At 43.6% G+C, this 23504-nt stretch overlaps 1 protein-coding gene across 5 annotated transcripts in view; it reads left to right on the plus strand.

The window, feature by feature from the left end:
- IL1RL1 (interleukin 1 receptor like 1) overlaps positions 1 to 23504 on the plus strand; it is a 61780-nt gene that overhangs the window by 30147 nt on the left and 8129 nt on the right. For 4 of the 5 annotated variants that reach the window (XM_025213169.1, XM_025213171.1, XM_025213168.1 and 1 more), the window contains exons 9-10: positions 13778 to 13921; positions 18113 to 18271. In XM_025213169.1, coding sequence (XP_025068954.1) covers positions 13778 to 13921; positions 18113 to 18271 — 303 coding nt within the window. The remainder of the gene's footprint in view (positions 1 to 13777; positions 13922 to 18112; positions 18272 to 23504) is intronic. The other variant, XM_025213170.1, reaches the window with a different exon arrangement.

The raw sequence follows: 23504 nt of genomic DNA on the forward strand, positions 1-23504 counted from the left end.
TTGAAGCTTTATGGTAGATGTTAAGCCTCAGAGAAGTCCATGGTAAAATTAACTGGGGCCATGAATTCATGACCAGATGGTAATGTCCTCAGGACAAATTCTGCCCAGTGCAGGTGTGCAGTGTTGCACTGGTGTCCTTGAGAGATGGAAAGTGAAAGGCAGAATGACGTGTAACAGATCCCAGTTCTGCACTAATGACAATGATCCTGCCAAGTTACTCCAGTCTTGTGGCAAACTTAAGCCTTCTCTGAAGGCAGGCACAGCATCCATGTGCACTTGTGCTGAAGCACAGAAGCGTGTGCAGCTTGCTGTCCCCCAGAGAAGGATGCAAGATCTAAATGCGTCATTACAGATTACTTGTCTGGCACAGCATTGATCAATCTTTCTTATCAGCAGTGATAAAATAATGTGCAACTGGCCTGGGTTTTCTTGTTTTGGAGATGCAGATTATTGCTTCTTCTGCAGAACAAAGTCAGGAAGTAAGATGACCTTAAACCCCACCCCTGCCAGTTACTGTGCAGTCAAAAAAGTTAGTTTATTCTCCTCTCCTAGCCTGTCCTCCACTGTCCTCTCCTCTCTCCAGCAGTCTTATACCATAATCATCACCATGCTACTTGGGTGCCTTCTAATAACTAGTCAATATGACTAACATCAGCAATGTGCGTCTCCTCCGCTCACCTTCTGCCCAAGTGAGAATTTTGTTTTCAGTGTTGGGCTTTATGTTTTGGTGGGAATTCCTTAGTTTTTAGTGTCCATGCTGCTAATTGTTTAGGTTAGAGAAAGAAAGGCTGAAGAACTGTGCCTTGCACTTGGACCAGAAGGTGGTAAAGTTTGTGATTATTTTCAGTTCCTGTGGGAATTCATTTCACAGCATTAGCTAGCCCCTGAAAAAGCTCTGTCTCCTGCTCACTTGACCTTGGTAGAAGTTGCATAGCACCTAAGGAGCGGTACTGGTGAACATGGTCTTCATCTTCTCAGAGTTTCAAATATTCTTTAAAGTATACTAGGCACAGTCCATTGAGCACTATGAAGAGGGGGACTCTGACCTTAATATGTCTTAATATACCTAGGACTTCTGTGCCTAAGTATATTGCTCTGCTGTAATATGGATGGGAGGTGATGAAGGAATGTATAACTGAAAACAGTTTATCAGCCATCACAGTAGGACAGAGTCTCCTAGCCAACTGGAAAGATGCTGGTATTTGAGAGCTTAGCATTACTGAGGAAACCAGAAACATGCTTAAGCTACAAAGTAAATTGACCAATGGTGGTGCATAGCTTCAATGAAAGAAAGAGTACAGAACTACAGTAAAGGTGCTAGCTGTAGTTTTGTCAATAGAGCTGCTGACAGCTGGATGAAGGAAACAGTGATAGACTGTACATCTGACTTCCAGCATAGGGATCACTTTCTTGAGAATTCTGGAAAACATAATCATTACACGTGTGGTCCTTGTGGTAGCCAACTCTTATTTTGTTTTTGTCCATAGGTGTTCAGTAATGTTTCTTGAAACTCTTGACTGTGACCACTTTGTTGCTGCTTGTTCTATCTTGATGTCTGTCCTCCTCTGCCTATTGCTGCTATCACCAAGATCCTTGCTTCTGTCATTTTTGGTTGTTGCCAAGAATATACCCAGGAGTACTTATTCTCTACTGCAGCTGGCTTGCCCCCTTCCCAATGTGACTCAACAATTTTTATGGTAAAATAGTAGTACCCAGCACTTAAATATAACCAATACTGTAGGGGTTTCTTGTGCTTGGTGTCAGATAATGTGTAAATTGCAATAAACATCTTAAATGTCCTCTTTTTTGGGTGTTTTTTCTGAAGAGGTGGACTTTTATCTTCCTGCTCAATATTTCTTCTGTTGTCCACAGCACTATATAGATGTCCCCTAGTTCCCTTGCTACCTTACTCATGCCTAGTGTCACTTCACATCCATTCACACAGTCCCTTCTGCCCAGATGTCTCTCCAATATTTTCTCAAGGAACTCAATGGGGCTCACATTATTATTAGTATTACAGTAATGTGGAGAGGCTGACTCCAGAATTGGAGCTCAGTTATGGTAAGTACTGTGCAAACACAGTAAGAGAAGGTTCCTGTTTTCAAAAACTCACTGTGTATTTAGATAAGATAGAAAGGAAGAAAAGACAGATAGAGAAATGAGTCACAAAGGGACTGTGACTTGCCCAAGCATATGGCAGAGTCAAGAGGGGAACCCAAATCTCCTAAGTCCCAATCAAATACTTCACCCATATGGTCTTGGGATTCTGTGAAGTGGGTTTTCTACTCACAAGTGGTGAGTGGTAAAATCTATGCATTTTTGTCTCCATGTAAAATAAAAATGCTTTTTCCCTGATCACTGCCAAGGAAGGAAGTAACCTCAGTTGACAAATTGGCTTTGATATAGTTTCCTGGAAAAGTTTATATCTTTCTTATTGCAACAAACACAAATTATGCATATTTGAAGTGCGTATGAAGACTTTTTGCAGGAGGATCCATGGATATCTCTACTGAGGATTGTTATTTGTCTGTGCAGTTATGGATGTATGATGCAACTCAGTGCCTTCCAGAAGGACCAAATTAGATTCCCAGAAATGTTTTACATCACTAAAGTGCCCTGCATCCTGCTAGCATTATGCAAAGAGTAGCAAAAATAAAAAGTATTCAGATCCATCTGAGATGTTCTGGCAACTTTAAGTGTAGGGGCGAGCCCTTTCAGATTCAGGGAAATCACTCAAATTTTCCCCCTACTTTGGTGCCAGAATTTCATTGAGATGCATAGGACCTTCAAGACCCTTTCTGCAAACTCTCTGCCTTCTATCTTCCCACTGTAGGCGTCTCCTCTTCCCCTCAGATGGGCTCAGAAACAGATCCAGGATTTTACAAAGGAGGGGTACACTTACAGTAACAGGCATTGCAAGGGTGGTTGCACTCCTACTCCTAGCCTCCTAAGCTCCCCATATTGCAGCAAGCAGTGAACATTGCTGGAGAAGCAGCTGGAGACTTAAATTCCCACCTTCTTCCCCATAGCAATAGCAGTAGTAGTGGGAGAGCACATTTCCCCTCCATGTACCTGCTTCTGAGCTGGTGGGGAACACCTGGGGGAGCAGGCAGGGAGGAGGAACAGGCTCACCCACTGCCATCACTTCTTCATGGTCCTGGGCTAAGTCCAGTCCCTGTGCAGCTCAGCTGGAGCTCCCCATGCCCCTGAGCCAGCAGGAACAGTGGCAGTGGTAGGCTGGGGAGTGGGGAATGGGAGGGAGGGCAAGGGAGGGGATATGTCTTTGACCATGGAGGGGAAGGGAGCAGGGAATTCTTACCTTGTTCAGGACTTAAATCCCTGGCTGCTGCTCCTACAGCATGGTCAGAAAGCGGGGGGTGGGGAAGGACAGCCACACCACTGCACCCTCTCCCCCCGGATCTGCCCCTGGATGTGCAGGAGCTTTGCCAATGTATATGGTACCCTTCCATCAGTACTGTACATACAGTGTGAGCATACAGTAACATGAGTGTCTGCTTCCTCCTCGTGCTAATCAAGCCCTTCCAAAGAGTGAGGATGGATAAGCATCTGCCTGGGATGGTTTAGAAATAGCAAATCTTATACAGGTGGCTGGACTAGATGACTCTTGAGGACCCTTCCAACCCTATACTCCTTCCACCTCTTGTGAATATGCACTTCTTTCTCCAAACTATGCTTCCTTACCTCCTTCTCCAACTGTACTCTCAGATCCATAAAATCAGAAAGCAAATGACCTGCTAAGGCTCTTCTTATGCTCCCCATTCACAGGTTGTCTCTAAAGTGTTTGAATTTCTCCTTTAAGCCCAGTTCATAAGGACACTGCTGATGTCTATTGGCTCCTTTACACAGAAAACACAGGCTGCTCTCCTTCCTCAGATATTCTCTTTCTCCTCATATTCCTAGGTATGGCAGTCACCACATCCTGCATATTATCTCCCTGTTAATAGACACAGGCTTGTTAATAGACAGGCCATTTCTGATGTCCTTTAAGAGCTCTTCACAGATGGGATTTACCTAAGCTGTGTGTGTTTGCACGTTACGGTATCTATACAAGTGCATTGAGGCTGCTCCAATGCACCATAATTACAGCACATTGGAGCAGACTCTATTAATTATCACATTCCAGCAGACTTCAGCGTCATGTGTCTCAGCGTCCCCAAGCTGAAAAATGGCAGCAGGGGCACTTTTAACTGAAGCTTATTCTACAAGCTTTAGTTTAGGCATCCGTGCCACAATTTTTCAGTGTGGAAAACTGATACACATGACACTCCAAGAGCTTTCATTAGAGCGGCTCTCAGCATCTCTCTAACTAAAGCATTCCCGACTCCCCGTGTCCTGAAGCATGTGTATAAATGCCCTTTGATGCTGGGGTGTCGGTTGTAGCTGTGTTGGTCTAAGGACATAGGCATATAACATATTTAAGTTGGTCTAATAAAAGATATCGGACTCACCCAAAGAATCTTGTCTGCCTTTGATGCAGGGTTACTTGTGACCTTTTAATATCCTTTTTGTGCCTCTCTTTTGTAATCAGACTACCCTCAACCTCTTATCTTGTTCACAGCCAGGTTGCATCTGCCCTCAAACAGCCTGTCTACTCTCTTCCAGTTCCTGTCTACATTTAGTGGCATTTTATCCATCACTGACATTTCTGACTCTGATCTCACAGACACCCCCTCACTGTTAGATTAGATCTCCCATTTAATTTCCCAAACCTCCTTCACAGACAAATCCATGATATGGGGAGGGGACAGTAACCATTCCCTCCTTGTATTCCCTGCTATGGAAAATGTGCCTTCCCCAGCTGCTCAGATGCATTTTGAGTATGAAGGGGATGAAATACAGGACACCAGATTCCACTCTTTTCAGACAAGTTCAGGACTGAGTCTGGAGCTCAGGCCCATTTTTGGAAGATGCATAGGATAGGAATTCCAGATCTGGGTCCCATTTTGTTGCTTGGATCTATCTCAGTTTCAAGGAAAAAGAAGTTACATTTAATCTCTTCTGGCTGTATATCTGGCTTCTGTCATGCTGTACTTTGCCGCTTATTTCTATTTGTCACGTCTTATCTCTGGAATATTATTTTGCAAAAAAAGCAAAACAAAAAACCCCCCAAAAACCCAACCAAACAAAAAACTCAGCAGTAACAGATTCCCATTACCTTCATCTTTAAATGAGAAAAAAATCCTTTCACAAGCTGTTTGTAGCCAAGTGAAGTAATGGAGTAAAATAATACATCCAGTAAGCCAAAGTATTTGAATGGTCTCCACAACTATCCCACTTCCAACTTACATGGAATATTGAGTCATTCTTGCTGGAAATTGAACCTGCTGTTCCAAGAAGCTCATTATAGAGATTCTTGTCACATGCTATAAACACAGGAAGTTTCAGACATTTTTAGTCTCGGTTCAGTACGAAACTAAATATAAACAACAACTTTTAAGACTCATAGTTTTCAGAACAGTAGTACTAGGGGCCATTTGTTAAAAGAAATATCTTTTAGATCTTTAGACTTCATTTTACTATCATCAAAACTTATGAAAAATGAAAAAAGTCCATAAAATGTAAATGTAAATGTTTCATTTTGGTAATAGTGACTAGTAAAAATGTGGTCCAAAACACATTTATGTACATTTTAGGATAGTCCTATTTACATGTCCTTTTACTGGCTTGCACAATAATTTGACTCACAACTACTATGTAACTAGTAGGTTTTTTTCCCCCAAGTTTCCCAATCTTTATCTATGGTCCTTCTCAATCAGGATGAGTTTATACACTGAAAGAGATCTCAACATCCACAGATTTTACAGCAAAAACAGAACCCAGTAACTGATACTTATCTTGGTGGTTCCATACTAGTACTGTCCAAGTAACACTTCACACAGAACAATACTTCATATCTACTGTTCCCATTCAAAAGTCTTTTGCAGTTTGTCTCTCACCCACTGGTCTCTCATTCATGTTGCTCAGTGCTGAATTTTGCTTCAGCCACCATTATTTAATCAAGTGACATATATATTGAGAAGTCCCACATCTCAAGTTTCTTGAACACCTATGGTACAGCAGAAAAATGTGTCTCAATCATTGCAGGATCCTTCTAACTGTAGAGCTATCGAAAACCATTTATGTGATGGAGGCTGCCTTACTGGCATTGAAACTTTTCAAAATGCTGAGCCTAAAATGGGGCTGCTTTTAGCTATGCTCCCCAACCTATGAGTATGGGCTCTGGGGCAGGAAAATATCAGGCAAAATTTTGTAGAGCTTCACCTTCAGTGTCATCTTTATAAATACTTTTCTAACACTTGTAATGAGAGTTGACAGCTCAAGTCTAATTTGTTCCCATGCACCAAACAGGGGAAGTACAGTAGGTGTGGATACGAATACTTGCAGCATTCCCGCTGCTTTCAGGGTATTGTTCCTGCTGCTTTCAGGATATTGGCTGCAGCAATTGAAAATAGGAGACAGTGTTTCTCTCTATTGCTGGCAGTAGAGTTAGGAAAAAGTAAAGAGTCATTAACAATATGTACTATCATTGCATAATTTGTCCTCTCCAACACTTTTGAAGCTAAAAGGTGAGGTTTGCCAGGTTCAACAGTGAGTGTCCGAAATATCACATTGGTTATAAAACAGCCATGGACATCTGTAGTCTCAGGAGCAGAAATCCAAATGTTATTTTCCCCAATATCACTATAAACCACAAAAAGATAGATTATTTTGTCTATTCCAAGTAGGGTTGGCAAGCTGGTCAATTGGCCTATCAAATAATATTGATTGACTGCCTATTATTTCAACACAATCACAAACTGTTAAATATTTCATGAAGCCAAGAATGCCCTTGTGTAGGTGATGGCCTACCTTTTTTATTCCATGTTTAGCAAGGGCAGGAGAACTTTATGCTTTACTGTTCAGTCCTGAAGGAGTCTGACCACACACACTCTCCGTGTCTTGTCCCCTGACTTGCTCTTCCAGCAAGGCCAGTCTTACCAGTGGGTAATGTGGGCAACTGCCCAGGGCACAATGGTTATAGGGAGGCCCAACACACATGCACATATGCATGCACACACATGTGAGCAGCCTGCACTCAGCAGCGTTCTCCCCCTGCCCCACCTTGCCCTAGTTGATTGATCCCTGCCCTAAACAGGAGGAGCAGTGCCCAGCCCACCTCACCCCCTGCCTCCAGGTGCTGCTCAGGAGGAGCTGGGCCAGGTATGTGCAGTTGTGGTGGCACCTGCTCCAATCTGCCTGCCTTGCTCCTGCATAGTAGCAGCGGTGCTTGCCCACCTGTCTGCCTGGTATACCATGCCACTCTGCCTCCCTGTTGTACTGTGCCCTGCACCGCTGCCCACTTGACTCTTCCTGCAACAGCACTGCTGGCTTGGAGGGAGAGAGAGGTGAAAGTTGGCTGGCTGCAAGGCTCAGCAATGATGATGTGACACCACTACCTTCTGGGTAGGGTGGAGGAGGCAGCAAGCAATCAGCAAGCTTGAGCCAACTCAATGGAATTGAATTTTGTGTCATTTCCTCTTTTGTATATAGTTTTAGTAAATTATAAAACACTTTTGAGATTACAGCTTTATTTCTGTAACTTTCTCTAATACTACAGACTTAAAGTCAAAGAAAGGGGGCACCAAAATACAAGATGGCCCAGGACCCCATTTTCCCTAAGGCAGTCCCCTTTCCCTTTTCTCCATTAAGAAATGTGGGGCTGCAGAAGCTACTCTTTGCAGAGGGAATAACCAAAACCAGCAGCATAGGAAAACTTCTCCTACTGGCTATTTGCTGTCACTGCTGCAGGCATCTCCAAATGCACAGAGCAATTTGCTTGAATAGGGGTGTGTCTACACAAGACATTTACTGTGCAGACTAATTAGCTATGGAGTAAATATCACATGTCTACACATGCACCCCTACTAGGCTGGAGTAAACTAATTAAAAAAACCTCCACAGCAGTGCATGTGTAAACACTGCCCTGCCTGGCTGGGGTGTGAGGATGCTTCAGTGCAGGGGTTGCTTGCTGGCTACCCTGCACTGAAGCAACCTCATGCCCCAGTCAGTCCCTCTGCAGCATGTTGAGCTGGAGGGAGCAGCCATGGGCTAGCAAAATGACCCCTGGGTTCCCTGCCAGGCAGAGTGCTCTGACCTGGCTCATTATGCTGCGGTCCCAGGCACATGTTCAAACACAACACCCAGGAGCAATAAACTCCAGTGAGATATGTACCAGAATTTATTAATAATAATAGCACATGTAGATGTGTCCTGCTATAGTAGAACAAATACAAGTAGCAAATTTTCATAAGATTAGTAACAGCACCATAGCGCTCGTGTAGATGCCTGACTAGGAGCAAAATCTGTTCCTGGTGAGCTGTCCAGCAGGGATTGAGAGATTGCTCCCTGCCCCCAAGAGCTACCTACTGCTGGCATGGGCTCCATCACAGAAGCCCGGGAGGGGATTATGTCTCTCTGCCCTGGCAGAAGGGAGCTCTAAGCCCCCCACTCTGAGATCCTGATCGGGGACCAGGTGCTGGGAGATCCTTATCTCCTAGTCTGAGCTCCACTGTCACAGGGCTCAGGCTGGGAGATAAGTGTCTCCCAGCCCGAGCCCCATGACTGTGGAGCTCAAGCTGGGAGATAAGGATCTCCCACCCTAAGCTGAGTCTCCCAACCTGAGCCCCGTGACTGCAGAGCTCAGACTGGGAGATACGGATGTCCCAACCCAAGCCGTGACTGCGAAGCTCAGGTTGGGAGATAAGAGTCTTCCAGCATCGGCCCTGCAGTAATGGAGCCAGCACTGGGAGCTCCCTGCTAGTGGGGGCAGGGGAGCCTGTTCCCCACCCAGCAATGTGAGCATGGAGCTGGCGGGGAAACAGGTTGGAAAGCTTGTTCCCTGTTCAGCTCTGCACTCACAGAGCTGGGCAGGGAATAAGCCCCACATTCTGTTCCCCCTCAGCTCCATACTCATGGTGCTAGGTGGGGAACATGCCCCACTGCCTGTTCCCTCTGCAGCTTCACTCTCACGGAGCTGTGCGGGGATCAAGCTGCCCAGCCTCTACCCAGCATGCAGGGCAGAAACTGGGAACTGTCCTGGTTAGAGTCAGGTCCCAGCCCCATGTCCCAGTTGGACTGAGGCACAGGGCTTGGAAAGGGCTTCAGGGGTGGGTTAGGTCCCAGCCCCTTGCCATGATCTGCTTGTGGGGCAGCTAGCAGTGAGCTAGCTACTACCTGCCCCACTAGTGGCTTGGGTCAGGGGTCTGGGACCTTCCCCTCCCTTGCAGCTCTTTCCAAGTCCCCTGCCTCTGATCAGAGAACCAGGGCCAGGAACTCCCTGCTGCCAGGGCAGGGGGACATTGTCCCTGCACCAGGAGCAGGCATCCCCCTGGGGCCAGAAGACAGTTGTCTCCTGGAGCCATGCTCCCTGCAAGCCCCTGGATTCATATCTGGGGGGTGCCTGGAGCTCTCCCCAGGGGCAGCAGGGGCCAATTTCAGGGCTGCAGGAAACTTGGTGCAAATCTGCTCCCTAACCCCCACAGGTGTAGACGCCTGCCCAGAAACGCTTACTCCAGATTAGTTTACACCAGAAAAAATCTAGGCTGGAGTAAATGCGTATGTAGACATACCCAGAATGATGCATAAAGCATAAGGTTTAAGTAGAAGCAAGAGAGCAGCAGTAGTTTTATGGTGACTTAAGATGGATGTTTATACTGGAAAACAGTAGATCATACTTCTCATCAGAAACTATTTTAAAAAATATTTGAAGCCACATGGAAGTGATTTACCAAGTTCTCTCTCTCTCATCTTTTTTTGGAAGGAATACATCTGTGCCGGATTCTTGTAGACTACGGGCCAAAGCCCTGGTTTGAATTGAAATACATTCCTTTTCGGTACAGTGGGAATGCTGCCTGGGTGTGATCTAAAGGACTGAATTCATTACTAATACTTTCAATGTATAAGAAGCTTTTAAAGGGGATTTAGAAATGTTAATCCTGTTTTTAAAAATATCCCCCACGAAAAAAAAAAAATTTTTCTCCAGATTCAGCAACATTCAGCAAAATTACCCACAGAATTTTGAATATTATTCATAATGATAATAATTCCCTGTATGATCTTTGGGATCTTTGAGCTTAAATCACATTTTAGTAATCCCAGAGGCATTTTTAATCCTTTAGCTTTCCTATGAAAATTCATTTCATCTTTAAGTAATTTTCCCACTAGTGACTTGTACCCTCCTTCTCTAGTTTCCAGAGTTGATAATATTTTTGTGGATTTCTTTAGTGTGTTATCAGGTAATTCTCTTAAAGCCAGACACTTTTAGATTAACTGGCTCTTGGCATGAATTGTATGACCTAATCGAAACTGAAAAAGATGAATTCTGTGGAAATATGCCCACTTATATCAAACAAGGATTTAATCCAAGAAAGCCAAATTGTTTTTTCAAAAAAAATCAAAATGAACTATTAAGCCTACCATTGCCATGAAAGTATTTTTAGAAGTGGCTTTTGAAACTGAACAGTACTATTTCTGCTATTTCAAGAAGTTCCATGTACAGATCTATAACTGGCTTAAATGATAGGAAACAAAGAGTAAGTATAAATGACCAGTTCTCACAATGGAGGGACATAAACAGTGGGATCCCACAAAGGTCTGTGCTGGGCCCTGTGCTGTTTAACATTTTTGAAAATTATTTGGCAAGGTGGGAGTGAATGGTGAGGGGGTCAAGACTGTGGATGACAAAATTATTCTGGGTGGCAAAAAAAACAATGATTGTGAAAAACCATAGCAGGATCTAACAAAATTGAATGAACAGTCACCAAATGGTAGATGAGTTTCAATATTCATAAATGCAAACTGATGCACGTGGAAAAGGATAAACCGTGATGCACATATACAGCGATGGTGTCTGTTAGCGATTACTGCTCAGGAAAGGGATCTTGGGATTATTGTGGATAGTTCTCTGTCAAAAAGTAAAAAGAGCAAGCAGAATGTTAGAAATTATTAAGAAAGAAATTGAAAACAAACAGAAAATGTCATTATGCCAACGCATAAATCCATGCTATGCCCACACCTTGAAAACTATATGCAGTTCTGGTCTCCCCCAGAACAGACAGGATATAATAGAGATAGAAAAGATGCAGAGAAGGGCAACAAGGGTGATCCTGCCTCTGCCTCTAGACTGAAAGCCTTGTTGCATGTTGTACTTTTAGCTGCTCAAATGCTGATCAGTGTTAGTGTTAGCTCAAGTTTGGATTAGTTACACCTTCAGGCTAAAAACCTTCTCTGACTGCCCCTCACCTGCACAGCTGTGACTTGTCAGTTGAGGGCTGCTGAGCAAGGGCCTGACTAGGACATACAGCTCTGAATTGCCACTACAGGGCTAGTGAGCAAGGACAGGCTTTTATCCCTGCTCTGGGTTGGGATGGGGGAGAAATTGATTTGGGGAGAGGAAGGGATGAGGGGGGAGAGCCAGGAACATGAAGCTGGGAGGCAGAGAGTTAATGGGAGTGGGTAATGGGATAGGAGCGAGTAATGAAATGGAAGGTGTGTAAAAGAAATGGGAATGGGGGAAGAGTGGAGAAATGAAAGAAGTCAGGGCTTTTTTACATGTGCAAGCACTGCAGTGCTGGGTGCTTTGAAAAGTGCCTGGCGCTGCAGTGCATACGGTTGTGTAAGTGGCAAAATGTGTGTCAGCGTGAAAAAAATGGCAGTGGTGCACTTTTGAACTAAAACACCTTGGAGGTGATTTAGTTCAAAAGCACACTACTGCCATTTTCTGCATGCTCATGTGCATTTTGCTGTTTATACAACTGCATGAGACACAGCACAGTGCGTCAGCTTGCATGCGGTGCAGACTCGATTAATCAAGTCTGCTCCAAAGCGGTGGATCTCCAGTGTGTTACAGGACAAAAAGGTACATGTATAAATGCCCTCAGATACCAACAGATAAAATAAAAAAAAAAAAAAAAAGAATTTAACAAGAAATAAAAAGGCAGTAAATTAAAGAAGGTCTCATGTTTTAATAAATTGGGATTTAGGATTGGGGTGTGGGGTTGCTGGTCATGCTTCCCGGGGTGGCTGGGAGGTGGGAGTGGTGAAGGAAGGCAATTGTGGGGGAACTACTGTCCCTGCCCCAGGAAGGAAGCCCCAGATCATGGGTATCCAATCCAGCCCCCTATCTTGTTCCTCCCCCACCCCTTCTAGACTCCATTCTAGGACTCTAATGTGTCCTGCAACCTGGGTAGCTGACGTGCTCTGCAACCTGTTTGTACAGGGTTGCACTCCTGGGGCTGGGAAGGTCACACCCCTGGAAGAGCGAGGGGAAGTTGGCTTGGTGCCAGAACTGCTCTCTGGGCAGCAGAGTTCAGCATTTGTCCACACAGAGCAGGAGGGTGGGGAAGGAGACATTGCATCCTGGGATGCTGAAGGACTGCAACTTGGGCAATTCATTTATGGGGAATGGCCCCACACATTAGTGGAACATGAGCTGGGTAACACGGATCAGAGCTAAACCTGCCCTGGAGTGGAATATGTGGACAATCCAGGAGTTAAGAGTTCTAGGAGCCACCTAAAATGAATGTGTAACAAGGCCCTAAATGGGATAAGGGTTTTCAGCTTAGAAAAGAAACTGACTTAAGTGGGACATGACAGAGATCTATAAAATCATGAATGAAATGGAGAAAATGAATGGGGATTTGCTATTTATTATATTTCTCTCTGTACAAGAACTAGGGGACATACTCGGAACTCATTACGCAGCTGCTATAAAATAAAGTTTTTTTCTCACACAGTGTGTAATTAATCTTTCATTGCTATAGGATGCTGTGCAGGCTAATATTTAATCAGGTTCAAAAGCTGAGTGGACAAATTCATGGAGGATAGGTCTATCAGTGGGTATTAAATGTGATAGTTTGGAGCGCAATTCCAAAATTAGGACTTTCTTGTCCTCTGAATGCCAGAAACTGTAGAAGGAATGTGCCAGGGGATCAGTCAGTTTAGGTGTGACTCACTTAAATACTTTTATCTTAGCATCCACTTTTGCATCTATGAGAGAAAGGGCCAGATGGACCCAGGGTCTGACCTAGTATATAGCATTTCTTATGTTCCCATACAGTGGGTATTAAAGGTGACTGTGAAGTGATCTTTATTTTATGTCATGGGAGTATTTAAAAACTTCTTTTTGTTCAATTTATAATGTGGGAATATGTTAGAAATGTAAATGAAGCAGATTAAAAGGCAAAAGTAAACAATCTAATATTAGTTGTTTAATGTAGAAAAAGCTTAAATAAACCAAATTAAATACCTAAGGTAGGTAACCAATAACAGAGTCCCTCACTGTATAATCCACATTCCCTTCCTCTGATGTGATTTCTGTGAATACGACAGATGGGAAGGCTCTCCCCCCATATTAGTTGATGCTACCATTGATTGGAAAGTGCCATTGGGGGAAGGCATCTTAATGTAGTAGCTGAATTGCACCTGGCAGAGGAAGGCTGTGAACCTCATCCAGTTACAATATCATCTCTGGGAAGTAGGCCAATATGGAGAGACCTTCCAGTGCAGTGACTATAATATTCCTGTCCCACCACACAGTCCCTGACCCACCTTTTAGCACTGGAGCTAATGCTTCTGCTTGCTGGAAAAGAGGAGACTGTTATAATTTCCCTACTTCTTCACATAATTTCTGGAGTATGGGTGTGAGACTGAGGCTTGGATGCTAAAATCAGTTTATTTCATGCTAATGTTATCATATTTTGTTTCTTTTTCTTTGCAGTCAATCATCACCGTACCTACATGATCATAGGGTTTCTTATTTTGTTAGTTATGATAGTGCTGTTGATCGTATTTTACCATTTTTTCCTAATTGATATTGTCCTCCTGTATCGGAAGATATTTAACCCCTACACAACCAAGGATGGTGAGTAAGAATTGTGGAAGGGCTTTTTGGGAAAAAAGATAAGTGAAGGAGATAAACTGCTGTTAAATAATTCAATTACATAGGTGGATGATATGTACTTTGGGTCTGATTCTTCTTCACTTTCTTATAGTTTGTAGGTCATTTACACCTGACACAACACAAGGGCATAAGAGTACCATTTTCATAGATTTCATAGATTTCATAGACATTAAGACTGAAAAGGACCTCATAAGATCATCGGGTCCAGCCCCCTGCCCAAGGGGCAGAAAGTCAGCTAGGGTCAAAGGATCTCAGCAAGATAAGCATCCGAATGTTTCTTAAAAATGTCCAAGGTAGGTGCTTGCACCACCTCTGGGGGGAGTCTGTTCCAGGCCTTGGGGCTCAGACAGTAAAGAAGTTTCTTTTTACGTCCAGCCTAAAATGGTCTTGGAGGAGTTTGTGACCATTAGACCTTGTCATCCCGTGGGGTGCTCTGGTGACCAGGAGTTCCCCCAGATCTTGATGCACACCCCTTATGTACTTATAGGCTGCCACCAAGTCACCCCTGAGCCTGCGCTTCTCCAGGCTGAAGAGTCCCATGGCTCTCAGCCTCTCCTCATAAGGTCTGTTCTCTTGCCCTCTGATCATGCGTGTGGCTCTCCTTTGGACTCTCTCAAGCTTCTCCACATCCTTCCTAAATTGTGGAGCCCAGGATTGGATACAGTACTCCAGCTGAGGCCTCACCAAGGCCGAGTGCAGTGGGAGGATGACATCCTGGATCTTGGTCGAGATGCATTGGTAGATACAAGTCAGAGTTTTGTTCACTTTGCCAGCTGCGGTATCACATTGGTAGCTCATGTTAACCTTGTGGTCAATCATGACCCCCAAGTCTCTTTTGGTCATGGTGCTAGTGAGTGTAGCATTGCTGAGACTATAAGTGTGATGTGGGTTTTTTTCCCAATGTGGAACACCTTGCATTTCTCTGTATTGAATGTCATCAGGTTTTCATTCACCTACCTTGCAAGCCTATCTAGTTCGGCTTGGATCACCAGCCTATCCTCAAGTGTGGACTCTCTTTCCCAAAGCTTGGTGTCATCAGCAAACTTAGCCAGTCTGCTTCTGACACCAGTGTCCAGATAATTTATGAAGACATTAAAGAGTATAGGTCCAAGAATGGAGCCTTGGGGGACACCACTAGTCACTGACTGCCATGTTGATTCAATTCTGTCAACTAGCACTTTCTGGGTCCGAACTTGGAGCCAGTTCCCCAGACGCCAGACTGTGGAATAGTTGAGGCCACAGTTGCCCAATTTTTCCATGAGGACATCATGGGGCACCAAGTCAAAAGCTTTTTTAAAGTCCAAATATATGATATCAACCTCTTCCCTTTTGTCCAGGTGATACATCACCTGGTCATAGAAGGAAATGCGATTGGTTAAACAAGACCTACCTGCAACAACCCGTGCTGGCTATCCCTCAGAATGATGCCTTCTGTTAGCCTGTGAAGAATGTTTCTTTGATCATTTTTTCCAAAATCTTCCCAGGGATTGAGGTCAAACTGATTGACCTGTAGTTTCCTGGGTCTTCTTTCCTCCCTTTCTTGAAGTTGGGCACCACATTGTCCCTCTTCCAAACTTCAGATACTTCACCCAAGTGCCATGAGTTCTCAAGTATCCTTGCCAGTGGCTGGACTATGATGTCTGCCAGTTCCTTTAGCACTCTTGGGTGCAATCTATCCAGACCAGCTGATTTGTGGGGGTTCAGCCTCTCAAGATGCTCCCTCACAAGATCTATGCCAATGGTGGGCATATATTCACCCTCACCCTGGTCATCATGTTAGGCAGGGTGGTCCCTTTGGGCTGGTGAAAAACTGACGCAAAGTAATCATTAAGTAGCTTGTTTTTTTTCTAGGTGTTAATAGTCAGCTGTCCAAGCTGGTTTAGCAGGGGGTCCATGTTGCCCTTGTTTTTCTTTTGACTCCCTACGTAACTGAAGAAGGACTATTTATTGTCCTTGATTTGTGTAGCCAGTTGAAGTTCAGTTACAGCCTTGACTTTCCTAGTTTGTTCCCTGCAGGTGCGGACCAGTGCAGAATACTCCTGCTTAGTGGTGTTTCCTGTTTTCCATCTTTTATAAGCCTCTCTATTTAGACATACAAGGTCCATGAATTCCCTGTAGAGCCAAGGGGGTTGTTGATCCCTTTTATCACCTTTCCTACAGGTTGGGATGGACTCCCCTTGTGCTTCTTGGATTGCTTCCTTAAGGAGCAACCCTAATACTCATGTTGTTCATATAGCCACTTTGTGCAAGTATAAATGTCTAAACAATGTACACAACAGCAAAGAATCAGACCCTTTACATGTAGCTGCAGGCTGTTTTCTAAATTTAGCAATTGGAGGGAAAAAAAGTATTTGGATTTACAGATTCAAGATGCATTAGCTCTAGATCACCTATCTTGCAATCCCTGGGCAAAGCTCTTGGTTTCTCGTGTGTTCTTTTCAAGTGCTGTTATTAAAGTGCTATGCAACAGAACATTTAAACCCACAGAAAATCCTCTTTGGTATGTTACATTCTGAAGGAAAATAACTAATTTTCCCATATGATAACTTTTCTTTTTCGGCAACTCGCAGAGTTGAAGATGATTGTCTTCTATGAGTGTCTTATCTGTAGGTCCAAAGATGGCTGATAAGGTTGACCTGGGATCGATAGACTCTGCTGCAACTTGGGCATGTGTTTCCACGTGGGGTGGGTGGTTCCTGATTCTTGATTCAGTTTGCCATGCTGTTTCCACTGCTCCCGCTTTTCTATCTCCTGGTGTCATCATAAGGTTTCAAGTACTGAGATCCTTGCAGATGACTGTTCCTTCATTTGAGGCAGTCCTGGGTGATAGTCTCCCATTAGTTGATGATATATAAATATATAGTTACTGATTTCAATTGTTTAAAAGTTCTTGGAGCATGGAATGTCCAAATATTAATGGAATAACAACAGCTTTTATGAATCAAAGCAAAAAAGTACCCACATACATACACACAAAGCTGATAACACATTTTTAAATATGTTGTGTTTTTAAGCATGATTAAATGTTTTGGGGAGAAAACATTTTATATTTATTGTAAGTAAAGACTTGCAGGACATAGCCCTGGCTGTTATATTGCAAATGGAGGTAAACTAATACAAAGCACTCCATTAGGATGTTATTGCTCCCTGAGTTAATTATGGAATATCTTTCCTTAACTATATGCACCTTTTTTCCCTATCTAACAGACCATTATTTACTTTTCTTTTGCATGGCACCTTTGATATAAATTAGATCTTAGTACCAACATTCCTAATTATGCCTGAAGTCAAAGGAACAAAGATCAGTCAAGGAGAAGAAGGAAGAGGTGGATTGGGCTACATAGGGTTTGTGATTGGAGTAGAAAGGAAATGGAAGAGGGGAAAAGGCAAAAAAAGAGTCAATGGAGAGGACTCTGACCAGGAATGCTGTGGCATCTGCTTCATTGAAGGCTTCCAAGAAAAGACTCAGATAGATATTTTGTCTGGAATAATTTGGAAATAGCACATCCTGCCTTCATGCAGGGGATTGACCTGAATGTCTCCTGAGGTCCCTTCCAATCCTATGTTTTATGAGAATTTAAATTGGGCAACACCAGCTGTTTCCAAGTGAACTGTTTCTTCCTTCAAACATGTAAGGTGTTGTGGGAGTGAGCAGCTCATTCTACAAGCAGAAAGAATTCAAATGACGTATATGGTCTTAGGACAGTAAAATATGTTAACACATACTGCCACTGAAGGAACAAATTCTGATAGATATACTGGATTCATGCTGAGGTCCATTAGCTTCTTTAATCCTTACTATATGACCATTCTGGATCACTGGTCCTTGGGACAGAGCTTTTAGCACACAAAGGCAATGATCCTGCAAAGTTTCACACAGAATTCAATGTTTGTAGGACTGGGGCCTAAGTCATAATGGTGGAACACCAAAACTTGCTGTGCATTCCTGTTAGAATGTAAACCCTCATACTGGTTAACAATATTCTTTTTAATATGATGATCTAATGAAATACAGATCAATTATTTATTGATAATAAATAATATTTATTTTTTATTGTTATTAAAAAAACATTTTTTTTTCTCTTTTAACTCTTGAAATAGCTTCTAATTCATACTAAAAGCCTTGTGCTTCTCCCCTGTTTTAACTTGCAGATGGCAAGATGTATGATGCATATGTTATCTACCCCACAGATGCCACTAGCAAAGCTAATTTTGTGGATGATTTTGTTCACCAGATTCTGCCAGATGTTCTAGAAAATAAATGTGGCTATAAACTGTGTATTTATGGGAGAGAGATATTTCCAGGGGAAGGTAAGCATCAAAATGTATTTTGCAAGAAAAAACTTGTAACTTTGGAGCTGATTCTGATCTTGGCTACAGTTCCACATACAGGAGGAGGAAGCTAGTCTATATATGCCTGAGCAATCTACTCACATCCTGGGTAGCACTGACTGGCTGATAGTATCTTCTGTGCATGTGAGTTAGAAGCAAGGGCCAGGACAAGGCTGTTTTCCAGAGTCAAGAAAATACAGTTTAGTGGTGTTGATTATTTACCCTCCTAGGGCAAGTGAATATTGAAACCCTAGATTGTAACTCTTAGGCAGCTACATACTGTTTTTTACTCCAGATTTGTGGCAAAGTTGCAACTGAGCTCCATGTGAGCAGCTTTGCAAGGAACTAGGAAGGAAAACTAAAGCACAGCTACAATTAAAGTTTAATTCCAGCTGTTATTACTCAGGGCTTGTCTATATGGAGCGGGGTTAGTTCGCACTAACCCCACTGTATGTGCATTGAAATGGCCTGCATTCACACAACACAATTCTGTTACAATTACAATTTACAATACAATTTCACTGGTGTGCAAATGTGTAGTCTATACTCTTATTTGAAAGCGTACCAAGTTTGTTGTTAGTAACTTAACATATACTAACCTTGTGGGCTTACCTGTACTGTGTGTTGCTATTCCATAGTGCTTTGTATGCTACCAGGACTGACTGGTCTGTTTGCCTATGTGCCCTCCATGATGCATGGGTCAGGTTGACCAGATAATACCTCCCTTTTTAAACGTTGGTGCACAGCTAGGATCAGTTCATATGTAGTTGCATGTGCCTCAGCATACATGGAGCTAGCATTAGCATGGACTTCAGAAAAGCAGACCTTAGCAAACGCTGGGAGGAAAGTCTGAGAGGCAAAGGAGACCAGGATTGCTGGCTGTACTTTCAGGAGACCTTCTTAAGGGTGCAGAAGCAAGCTATCCCAACAGAATGAAACATGGGTAGTGCAACAGGAAACCAGCCCAGCTAGACAGCAATCTCTTCAATAATTTTTAACTCAAAAAAAAGGAATCCTATAAAGAGTGGAAACTTGTTCATAGTATTAGGGAAAAGTATAAAAGAGTATCGCATGGGCATGCAGGGAGAAAATTTGGAAGACCAAGGCATGTGCAGCTGGCAAGGGGCATAAAAGGCAATAAAAAAAGATTCTCCAAGTATGTCCAAAGTAAGAGGAAGACCAGAGAAACCGCAGGTCCCTTACTGAACGTGGAAGGCAATTTGGTTGTGCACAGTTCAGAGAAGGCTGAAGTTATTTAATGTCTTTTTACTTCAGTTTTTACAAACAGAGGCAGTAAGCAGGTGACAAGTGCAGTTGGCAGCAAAGATAGGGAAGGAGACAAACAGCTTAAAGTAATGACAGAACAGGTTAGGGATTACTTACAGAAGCTAGATGTGTGGGTGTAATCTACTTTGACTTTAGCAAAGCTTTGGACACTCTTACAACATTCTCATTCACAAACTAGGGAAATACAGACTAGATGAAAATACTGTAAGGTGGCTACATAACTGTTTGGATCCTTGTGCTCAATGCCTAATCCTCAATGGCTCAATGTCTAGTTGGGAGGAGATACCAAGTGGGGTTCCCCACAGATCTGTCCTATGTAGTATTGTATAATGTCTTAATTAATGATAATTTGACAATGGGATTGAGTGTAAGCTTAACAAGCTTGTGGATGGCATCAAACTGGGTGGAGCTGCAGATATTCCAGAGAGAAGGGTTAGGACCCAGAATGATCTCAATAGATTGCTCTCAGGAGGGGTACCAGTGCTCTCAGGGAGAGGCACGTGCCCTCCCCAACACCACCCCCCATGCCCTCTCTGCGTGTTGCCTATGCAGAAATGGTCTGCTATCAATTAGAAGAGATTTAAGAAAGGACAATTGCAAAGTCATGCACTTGAGATGGAATAATTGCATGCACAAATACAGACTGGGAACCAACTGGCTAGTGACAGTAGACCGTAAGCTGAATATGAGCAAACGGTGTGCTCTTGTTGCAAGAAAAGAATACTGGGTGATTTAGGTTGGAGCATTGGTTTAAGTGCTAATTAGGGTGCTCCAACCTTAGACTCAGAAACTAAGGAACTCAGGAGCTTCCTGTGATAGTTCCTACTGTGCACAGAACCTGTCCTTCCTGCAGTTAGTGGCACCCAGGAAGCTGACTCCCCCCTTTTTTATGATGGAAGATAGAGCTGGGGGGTGGACTCTGTCCCCTCCCAGTAGCCTATGGGAGCTGTTCTGGAGAGGATGGACTCTGTCACCTCCCAGTAGCCTATGGGAGCTGTTCTGGAAAGGTAATATAATTCTGGCTTCCAAAGAAACGTTGGTAGCAGAAAGCGGGAAGAAAGCCCTGACTAAGCATGGAGGAAGACAGTCTGCACTGATGATCCAAGCTTAAAGCAGTTTGGCAGGGTTCCTCAGAGCCTGAGGTGAAGAATTTGGAGGATGCTGTATGGGGGGGGAGAGGAGGGAGAGGAGGAGTGTTTGCAATTTTCTTGCCCCTGAAAGGTGCTGCATTTGATCTCCTTAAGGACAGCCAGGACACTGTATTTAATGGGTCTATTTATTAATGCTTCTTGATACATTCATGTGTGTAATGGGGCGTGGGGGCCTCCAATTTACTGTTTGCCCAGGGCCCCAATTAATCTTAATCCACCACTGGCTGGGCTAGACCTCATGAGATCCCATCCAGTTCTACTTTCCTATGATCCTGTGATTCTATAGCTACCACTACTGCACTGTGGCACCGGGCTATTCTTGAAGCATCCTTTTAAAGCCACCCCAAGGCCCTTCATTTTCTCATACCCTGAGGAATCATTTCAACAAGGATAGTTATGAAGCCCCTGCCAAAGGCAAGGCCAACCTAGGTCACACCTGTGGCACTCTTCAATGCTGGATCAAAACAACTTTCAAGAAAGCCGGTGACAAGAGATCATGGGTCTACAGAAGAACTTTGCCATCTGTTTGTATGAGAAGGGCCTGGACAAGATTTCATAATGGGATACCATTACTGAGATCAGTGCAATATAGAATGGTGAGGATTCTGGGACTTGGATGAAGAAATGTTGTCCCAAAGCCAGGACTTCTTAATTAGGCAAGAATCTGAATGGATCCCCTGAGAGGATGCTGACAGATGACACTCCCCCACCTTCCTCTTCCTTTTCCATTCTGGCAGCCTTCTTCCCCTTCCTGTGTGCTCAAAATAATGACCTTGCAGGTAGGGCGAACTCTTCAAAATTCTACTATTGCCATGAGCATTTAAAGTTCTCTGATTCCTCCTAGCTTCTTGACCCCTCCTTGTGCCCGTAAATGCCCCCCATGCCATTTATCATTCCTAGTCAACTACTGTAACCACCCCTTCATTCCTTCCAAATACTGAAAGTATTCTGAAAATACTCTGAATGAAGAGTTTTAGAGTTTTGTATTCCTTCTTGTCTCAAACCAGCATGGCTATAAAACAGATCCCTGAAACATGGAAGATACCAGATTTTAGCCATTCCTTGAAATTATAAACTTCATTGCTAAACAAGAAAGCAAAATTTTTACACCTTCCAGCCTTTCTGCCATCTGACACCACCAGAGAAGAGAAACTGCACAACCAGGGAAGGGAACTGCACATCCCTTATCTGCACATCAAAGAGTAGCTCACACAAATGGACCCCTCTCACAGATTCAGAGGAGCATACATTCAACTTCAGCCTCCTCTGTGCAAAATGAAGTTTATTTTCTACCTAAGGGGACTTTTACCATCTTTAATTTCCCCTCAGCTTGAAAAAGGTATGTCTGCCCAAAAGCTTGAAAAAAAAGATACTTTTTTTTGTTGCTATTTTCTAGTTGGTCTAATAAAAAGTATCGCCTCTGAATGAGGAGTTTCAGAATTTTGTATTCCAAATATTAAAAGTGACGTTTTCATGTAGTCTGACCTCCTCCCCACCAGACTGTGCTCCATGCCCTGTGCCCTACACCTAGGACTCTCATTTTAATTTCCACCAGATGGCCACTACCAGCCTCCGAAATCTAGGATTGTCCTAGCCAAACTGGGATGTATGGTCACCCTTCTTTTACATTACACAGCAGAGCTACCTTGTTCTTTATTCCAGTGTCTGTAGTGATGCCCATCCAGCCATGCAGAAGGTTGGGAAGGGCCATTCTGGTGAATAACACCAGTACCTATTTGACCAGGCTCTCCTTATCCTTCCTAAATAGGCATTGGTCTGCCCCTTGGTCTCATGGAGTAGTGATACATCTTTTAACATAATTGCCTACACAAGTGTGACAGCAATTACTAACTTGCTCTTGTCAAAATAATCTGTTCCTATCTCCCTCATCAGCTATATTAATAGCCCTGAAGATCTTGCAACCTACATGTTGCTGTGATATGTCATCCAGCTGCACAGAGTCAGAGCCACCAGCCACCCACTATCCAAGCATTCTAGGAATGTAATGAGGATTCACTGTATTGGGTCCAAGTGACGTGGGTGGAAAAACTTTATCATTGGCCATGATCTCTCAGTTCTGGTAAGAAGCTCTAAAGATGGCATCATAAGACGTTGAGTGGGTAAGGTAACTAATAGGGTGAAAGTGCTAGACTTTAGGAAAGCTGATTTCAATGAACTCAGGCGTTTAGTCAAGGACGCACTGCAGAATAAGAGTTTTGAAGAGATGGGAGCCCAGGAAGGGTGGCTGTGCCTTAAGGAAATGATCCTTCGGGCATAGAGGGAGATGATCCTGATGCGGAGAAAAAAGGGGGAAAAGGGCCAAGAGGCTTCCTTGGCTGACCAGAGAAATCCAGAGCAGCCTATGGGCAAAATGGGGGGCATATAAAAAGTGGAAACGGGGAGAGATTACTAAAGAGGAGTATACCTCCTCTGCTCGTGTTTGTAGGGAGGCAGTTAGACAGGCCAAAGCTACCATGGAGCTGAGGATGGCATCCCAAGTTAAGGATAACAAAAAATTGTTTTTTAGATATATAGGGAGTAAAAGGAAGGCCCAGGGTGGAATAGGACCCCTACTAAATGGGCAGAAGCAATTAGTGATGGACAGGGGGACAAGGCTGAACTCCTCAATGAGTTCTTTGCCTCAGTGTTCCTAAGAGAGGGGCAAGACAAGTCTCTCACTGGGATTGTAGAGAGGCAGCAGCAGGGCACCAGACTACCATGCGTAGACCCTGAGATGGTGCAGAGTCACTTGGAGGAACTGGATGCCTTTAAGT

Source organism: Alligator sinensis, unplaced genomic scaffold, assembly GCF_000455745.1.
Source record: "Alligator sinensis unplaced genomic scaffold, ASM45574v1 scaffold680_1, whole genome shotgun sequence".
Lineage (NCBI taxonomy): Eukaryota > Metazoa > Chordata > Crocodylia > Alligatoridae > Alligator > Alligator sinensis.